The following is an 8587-nucleotide window of genomic DNA, read 5'->3' on the forward strand; positions in this document are numbered from 1 at the left end:
TGTCTGATCAGTCCCCTATCGATACACTTCCTCGACACTATAGGACAGTAACCACAGGTCTATTTGCCTGTCTGAGTAGTCCCCTATCGATACACTTCCTAGACACTATAGGACAGTAACCACAGGTCTATTTGCCTGTCTGAGTAGTCCCCTATCGATACACTTCCTAGACACTATAGGACAGTAACCACAGGTCTTTAATTTAATTATATTTGGGCGCAAACTCAAACAGTTCTAATCAAACAAGTCTGAACAAACTGAATCAGACAACACAATCCTAACTCAAACAGACTGAACAAACAAGTCTGGCCAAACTGAATCAGACAACACAATCCTAACTCAAACAGACTGAACAAACAAGTCTGGCCAAACTGAATCAGACAACACAATCCTAACTCAAACAGACTGAACAAACTGAATCAGACAACACAATCCTAACTCAAACAGACTGAACAAACAAGTCTGGCCAAACTGAATCAGACAACACAATCCTAACTCAAACAGACTGAACAAACAAGTCTGGCCAAACTGAATCAGACAACACAATCCTAACTCAAACAGACTGAACAAACAAGTCTGGCCAAACTGAATCAGACAACACAATCCTAACTCAAACAGACTGAACAAACAAGTCTGGCCAAACTGAATCAGACAACACAATCCTAACTCAAACAGACTGAACAAACAAGTCTGGCCAAACTGAATCAGACAACACAATCCTAACTCAAACAGACTGAACAAACAAGTCTGGCCAAACTGAATCAGACAACACAATCCTAACTCAAACAGACTGAACAAACAAGTCTGGCCAAACTGAATCAGACAACACAATCCTAACTCAAACAGACTGAACAAACAAGTCTGGCCAAACTGAATCAGACAACACAATCCTAACTCAAACAGACTGAACAAACAAGTCTGGCCAAACTGAATCAGACAACACAATCCTAACTCAAACAGACTGAACAAACAAGTCTGGCCAAACTGAATCAGACAACACAATCCTAACTCAAACAGACTGAACAAACAAGTCTGGCCAAACTGAATCAGACAACACAATCCTAACTCAAACAGACTGAACAAACAAGTCTGGCCAAACTGAATCAGACAACACAATCCTAACTCAAACAGACTGAACAGACTGGTCAGATGAACCACCTGAACAAGACAGGTGAATAACTCCACTCAACTGAACCATCCAGAACAGATGAAACACACAACTCCCAATCTGCAGCTGCCACACTATTATTTATTTTATTCTGTTACAGCCCTTAAAGCTTTTTCATTTGTTCATGTTTATTCTTCCATTATTTTGCATTTATTGAATTCAAAAGCCCCCGATATTTTTAGTTCAATAAATTTTGAGAAACCAACTTGGTGTTTTTATAAGTAAGAAGTAAGTAAGAACTGGGGCGGCAGGTAGTCTAGTGGTTAGAGCATTGGACTAATCATTTGAAAGGTTGCAACATCAAATCCCCGAGCTGATAAGGCAAAAATCTGTCGTTCTGCCCCTGAACAAGGCAGTTAACCCACTGTTCCCCAGTAGGCTGTCAATGTAAATAAGAATTTGTTCTTAACTGACTTCGCTAGTTACATAAAAACAGCTTACCTCTCATCTAGGTGGCCACCTGTTTGCTCAATTCGTCCAGAAAGACCCGTCTGCAGTCACAGAGTTTTCCACCATTTGCTGGTCCCTTGTAGCCACTCCTGGCAAGCTTGCCATTTATGTCGTGGAAATATTCGCTCAATCACATTTCTCAGATACCAGATCTTGTGAATTCAAATAGACTTTATTACAAAGTAACAAGCCGAGCTGGGCCATGGACCAACTGCCGGACTCAGTCTCAGTCCACTCCTTTTATACAGTTTCATGCTTATAGAAGTGTCATCGTCCCTCCACTTTATGCTAATAACCAGATCCCCTCGGCTTTACTCCACCATTGTTTCCAAATCTAAGTTCTTTCCTCTAGGCGGGGTTCCCCTCCCGTCTAGTTCCTTGGATCATTTATATTGGTGGAGCACCTATACATTATTTCCAGAAAATAATAAGTACAGATTACTATAGGAGATTATAGAACTATACCAATAAGTACAGATTACTATAGTTCATTATAGAATTATACCAATAAGTACAGATCACTATAGTACATTATAGAATTATACAGTGCCTTGCGAAAGTATTCGGCCCCCTTGAACTTTGCGACCTTTTGCCACATTTCAGGCTTCAAACATAAAGATATAAAACTGTATTTTTTTTGTGAAGAATCAACAACAAGTGGGACACAATCATGAAGTGGAACGACATTTATTGGATATTTCTAACTTTTTTAACAAATCAAAAACTGAAAAATTGGGCGTGCAAAATGATTCAGCCCCCTTAAGTTAATACTTTGTAGCGCCACCTTTTGCTGCGATTACAGTTGTACGTCGCTTGGGGTATGTCTCTATCAGTTTTGCACATCGAGAGACTGACATTTTTTCCCATTCCTCCTTGCAAAACAGCTCGAGCTCAGTGAGGTTGGATGGAGAGCATTTGTGAACAGCAGTTTTCAGTTCTTTCCACAGATTCTCGATTGGATTCAGGTCTGGACTTTGACTTGGCCATTCTAACACCTGGATATGTTTATTTTTGAACCATTCCATTGTAGATTTTGCTTTATGTTTTGGATCATTGTCTTGTTGGAAGACAAATCTCCGTCCCAGTCTCAGGTCTTTTGCAGACTCCATCAGGTTTTCTTCCAGAATGGTCCTGTATTTGGCTCCATCCATCTTCCCATCAATTTGAACCATCTTCCCTGTCCCTGCTGAAGAAAAGCAGGCCCAAACCATGATGCTGCCACCACCATGTTTGACAGTGGGGATGGTGTGTTCAGCTGTGTTGCTTTTACGCCAAACATAACGTTTTGCATTGTTGCCAAAAAGTTCAATTTTGGTTTCATCTGACCAGAGCACCTTCTTCCACATGTTTGGTGTGTCTCCCAGGTGGCTTGTGGCAAACTTTAAACAACACTTTTTATGGATATCTTTAAGAAATGGCTTTCTTCTTGCCACTCTTCCATAAAGGCCAGATTTGTGCAATATACGACTGATTGTTGTCCTATGGACAGAGTCTCCCACCTCAGCTGTAGATCTCTGCAGTTCATCCAGAGTGATCATGGGCCTCTTGGCTGCATCTCTGATCAGTCTTCTCCTTGTATGAGCTGAAAGTTTAGAGGGACGGCCAGGTCTTGGTAGATTTGCAGTGGTCTGATACTCCTTCCATTTCAATATTATCGCTTGCACATTGCTCCTTGGGATGTTTAAAGCTTGGGAAATATTTTTTTTATCCAAATCCGGCTTTAAACTTCTTCACAACAGTATCTCGGACCTGCCTGGTGTGTTCCTTGTTCTTCATGATGCTCTCTGCGCTTTTAACGGACCTCTGAGACTATCACAGTGCAGGTGCATTTATACGGAGACTTGATTACACACAGGTGGATTGTATTTATCATCATTAGTCATTTAGGTCAACATTGGATCATTCAGAGATCCTCACTGAACTTCTGGAGAGAGTTTGCTGCACTGAAAGTAAAGGGGCTGAATAATTTTGCACGTCCAATTTTTCAGTTTTTGATTTGTTAAAAAAGTTTGAAATATCCAATAAATGTCGTTGCACTTCATGATTGTGTCCCACTTGTTGTTGATTCTTCACAAAAAAATACAGTTTTATATCTTTATGTTTGAAGCCTGAAATGTGGCAAAAGGTCGCAAAGTTCAAGGGGGCCGAATACTTTCGCAAGGCACTGTACCAATAAGTACAGATAACTATAGTTCATGATAGAATTATACCAATAAGTAAACTAATTTCTAGAATTACACATAGTGTCTTTGCTTATTCCCTTTAGTGATATTCAGCCTTTTAATAAGAAACACATTCTGTTAACAGAAAACACCCTCACTATGAATTGCTGCAAAGAAACCACTACTAAAGGACACCAATAAGAAGAAGAGACTAACCCAACCCATCTATAATGTTAAAGTAGAAACCACTACTAAAGGACATCAATAAGAAGAGGAGACTAACCCAACCCATCTATAATGTTAAAGTAGAAACCACTACTAAAGGACATCAATAAGAAGAAGAGACTTGCTTGGGTCAAGAAACACGAGCAATGGACATTAGACCAGTGGAAATCTGTCCTTTGGTCTGATGAGTCCAGATTTAAGACTTCTGGTTCCAACCGCCGTGTCTTTGTGAGAAGCAGAGTAGGTGAACAGATGATCTCAGCATGTGTATTTTCCACCGTGAAGCACAGAGGAGGAGGTGTGAAGGTGCTTTGCTGGAGACACTGTCAGTGATTTATTTAGAATTCAAGGCACACTTAACCAGCATGGCTACCATAGCAATCTGCAGCGATACGACATCCCATCTGGTTTGTGCTTAGTGGGACTATAATTAGTTTTTTCTGCAGGACAATGACCCAACACCCCTCCAGGCTGTGTAAGGGCTATTTGACCAAGAAGGAGAGTGATGTAGTGCTGCATCAGATGACCTGGCCTCCACTTAATTTGTTGAACACGTTGTTGGTTACGACATGATTCCATATGTGTTATTCCATAGTTTTGATGTCTTCACTATTATTCTACAATGTAGAAAATAGTAAAAATAAAGAAAAACCCTTGAATGAATTGGTGTGTCCAAACTTTTGACTGGTACTGTATGTTAAGGGGATTGTGCACCCCAATAGAAAGGTTCAAACCTCTAAATACCATCTTATTAGATGGATCCATTTCCCCCCATTAGTTTGGGATTCAGACCTGCAGTCATCTTGATTTCAGACCACTTTGGAGAAGTGTTCCACAGGCAGTAAATCTAATGTAGAATAAATGGAACCTGGATCCATTTCATTCTATTAACATGGTTTATGTGTTATAGCAGTAATGGGGTTAAACTGATATTAAAATGACAACTCCATAGGTGGTACCAGGTCAGGGGAGTTCATCTCTGCTCCCAGCATCCCTGGGACAGTACTGATCAACATAGCTGACCTGATGCAGAGGTGGACCAGTGATGTTTTCCTCTCAGTGGTGAGACTTGCCCTTCCATTTGACACACCTTCACCTGATGAGATCATACAAGACGTTACAGGCTTATTGCATGTGGAAACAGACCTGCGTTAAAATAATGTTGAATACTTAATAAGCAGTGTTTGATTGAGTTTGTTGTAATGGAACCAATAGAAAAGTCCTAAAAGTACAAACAAACCCCGCCCACCTGGATGACAAAGGAAATGCTCAAAGTGTTGGAAAGATTTAAAATAGTATTTGAATCCAGGGTGTTATTCGTTAGAGAACACTGTAGCAAAACATTTAGCAACAGAATTATTAAGGTTCAGTTAGTCCCTTCGTGTTTCAGTTCATATTCTTCAGTTTGGTGCCTCGTGAATATGATTCATGTCTCCGTGGAAACATCAATGTAAATTCACTTTTGATATTTACTCCTCACTTTCCCTTTCAGGTCCATAGGGTTTTACTACCCCTGCTGGAGACTGGAGCACACTGCAGTCCCTTTCAGGTCCATAGGGTTTTACTGCCCCCTGCTGGAGACTGGAGCACACTGCAGTCCCTTTCAGGTCCATAGGGTTTTACTGCCCCCTGCTGGAGACTGGAGCACACTGCAGTCCCTTGCAGGTTTATAGGATTTTACTGCCCCCTGCTGGAGACTGGAGCACACTGCAGTCCCTTTCAGGTCCATAGGATTTTACTGCCCCCTGCTGGAGACTGGAGCACACTGCAGTCCCTTGCAGGTCTATAGGATTTTACTGCCCCCTGCTGGAGACTGGAGCACACTACAGTCCCTTTCAGGTCTATAGGATTTTACTGCCCCCTGCTGGAGACTGGAGCATACTGCAGTCCCTTTCAGGTCCATAGGGTTTTACTGCCCCCTGCTGGAGACTGGAGCACACTGCAGTCCCTTTCAGGTCTATAGGATTTTACTGCCCCCTGCTGGAGACTGGAGCATACTGCAGTCCCTTTCAGGTCTATAGGATTTTACTGCCCCCTGCTGGAGACTGGAGCACACTGCAGTCCCTTTCAGGTCCATAGGGTTTTACTGCCCCCTGCTGGAGACTGGAGCACACTGCAGTCCCTTTCAGGTCCATAGGGTTTTACTGCCCCCTGCTGGAGACTGGATCACACTGCAGTCCCTGGCTTTCTTTGTGCAGCCGGATGATGAGGCCCTCATCAATACAGATACTGTATGTAGAACCATAGTAAAGACCAGTATGGACTATCAATACAGGTACTGTATGTAGAACCATAGTAAAGACCAGTATGGACTATCAATACAGATACTGTATGTAGAACCATAGTAAAGACCAGTATGGACTATCAATACAAAGTGACCATTTAGAATGAGGCCCAGTTCAATGAGAGGAAGTCTTAACAGAACTGGGGGATGACAGACAGGAAGTGGGGGGGTGGAGATCTAATATATTGTTGTGCCAAACACTAAAGCATGATATTGTAATAAATCTACACCCTATTCCCTATGAAGAACACTACTTTAGACCTGGTCAGAAGCACCGTAGTGCACTACGTAGGGAATAGGGAACCATTTGGAACAGAGACAGTAATTCCCCTGAACATCTTCCTCTTCCTCATCTGGTTTCTTGAACAGCCCTTCACTCCTCCCCTCTTCCTCCCCTCCTCCCTTTTCATTCTATTCTATCAGCCACACCACTAGCTCACCTCCACACAATACATTTACAAGTTAAAGACACACCTTGGAATAAATAACAAAGGAAAACTATTACTAGATGAAGTTGAGTGTTTTTTATTATTTCCCATCACCATAAATCATATTTAATCACTGAACAGTAGCAGACCTAACTTCATCTGTTCCTGACTCTGGATAGTGGATTAAAAAGACCATCAATCTCCAATGATATTAAAGTACTATTCTGAACATTACTGATATACTGAGTGGCAAGTCAAGATATCTGCTGGTTTTATTGTTTGGTCAACAGCACCACCTGCTGGACAGGTTTAATGTTGCTGGACTGAGCAGTATGGGAGGATGAAAGATGACACATTTAGGGCCGGTTTCCTGGACATCTACATTGAACATACTGTTTAGTCCAGGACTAGGATTCATCTGTGTCTGGGAAACCAGACCATATAGTTTAGTAGAAAGTAAGTGATACCAGCTTGTGGTAGTGGGCTGACTAGTCCTGAATTGTCCTTTAGTTCCTGGACCATTTTCCATGCAGCTCCAGGTGACAGAGAACACATCAATTAGGACCGAGCCAACAAGCTGATCAATGATACTGAGGAGAATTACATAGAGACAGAGAACCAACTGAGAAAACATATCAATGGTTCTGAATGACAACCAATATACATCAACACCAGACATCATGATTCATGGAAATGTACAAGATTAAAACATTGTATTGAATTTTAATTAATAACAAATCAGTTTACAGTTTAACCAGCTCAGCTATAGACTACACCAGCATGACTAGTATCTATGTGGACCCTACTACAGTTTAACCAGCTCAGCTATAGACTACACCAGCATGACTAGTATCTATGTGGACCCTACTACAGTTTAACCAGCTCAGCTATAGACTACACCAGCATGACTAGTATCTATGTGGACCCTACTACAGTTTAACCAGCTCAGCTATAGACTACACCAGCATGACTAGTATCTATGTGGACCCTACTACAGTTGAACCAGCTCAGCTATAGACTACACCAGCATGACTAGTATCTATGTGGACCCTACTACAGTTTAACCAGCTCAGCTATAGACTACACCAGCATGACTAGTATCTATGTGGACCCTACTACAGTTTAACCAGCTCAGCTATAGACTACACCAGCATGACTAGTATCTATGTGGACCCTACTACAGTTTAACCAGCTCAGCTATAGACTACACCAGCATGACTAGTATCTATGTGGACCCTACTACAGTTTAACCAGCTCAGCTATAGACTACACCAGCATGACTAGTATCTATGTGGACCCTACTACAGTTTAACCAGCTCAGCTATAGACTACACCAGCATGACTAGTATCTATGTGGACCCTACTACAGTTTAACCAGCTCAGCTATAGACTACACCAGCATGACTAGTATCTATGTGGACCCTACTACAGTTTAACCAGCTCAGCAGAACCAGTGAGACCAAAACAATATCCAATCCCAAACCCAGGATAGAGGGGCTGAGTGAATGTGGTCTGGACTCTGTGGAGGAGGGTCATTGTGTCAGAGACACTGTAGAAGGACCCCGAACCCACTTTGCCAAATGAATGAATAGTAATGTCTAGAAGACAGAGACATAACATTACATACAGTATAGAACACCATCTAGAAGACATATCATTACATACAGTATAGAACACCATCTAGAAGACATATCATTACATACAGTATAGAACACCATCTAGGAGACATATCATTACATACAGTATAGAACACCATCTAGAAGACATATCATTACATACAGTATAGAACACCATCTAGAAGACATATCATTACATACAGTATAGAACACCATCTAGAAGACATATCATTACATACAGTATAGAACACCAT

At 41.5% G+C, this 8587-nt stretch overlaps 1 protein-coding gene and 1 pseudogene across 2 annotated transcripts in view; one reads left to right on the plus strand and one right to left on the minus strand.

Moving 5' to 3' along the window:
• The window catches only part of LOC139406328 (E3 ubiquitin-protein ligase TRIM47-like), a 128435-nt pseudogene that overhangs the window by 20429 nt on the left and 99419 nt on the right, over positions 1 to 8587 (plus strand).
• LOC139406317 (E3 ubiquitin/ISG15 ligase TRIM25-like) overlaps positions 1 to 8587 on the minus strand; it is a 77488-nt gene that overhangs the window by 7830 nt on the left and 61071 nt on the right. Inside the window, exon 6 of one of the 2 annotated variants that reach the window (XM_071148810.1) lies at positions 4313 to 5101. The exons of the other annotated variant lie outside the window; for it this stretch is intronic. Within the exon in view, the coding sequence (XP_071004911.1) occupies positions 4938 to 5101 (164 nt within the window). The 3' untranslated portion in view covers positions 4313 to 4937. Of the gene's footprint in view, positions 1 to 4312; positions 5102 to 8587 lie in introns of those variants that run through there. 2 annotated transcript variants of the gene reach the window in all.

The sequence above is a fragment of the Oncorhynchus clarkii genome, chromosome 4, assembly GCF_045791955.1.
Source record: "Oncorhynchus clarkii lewisi isolate Uvic-CL-2024 chromosome 4, UVic_Ocla_1.0, whole genome shotgun sequence".
In the NCBI taxonomy this organism is placed as follows: Eukaryota; Metazoa; Chordata; class Actinopteri; order Salmoniformes; family Salmonidae; genus Oncorhynchus; species Oncorhynchus clarkii.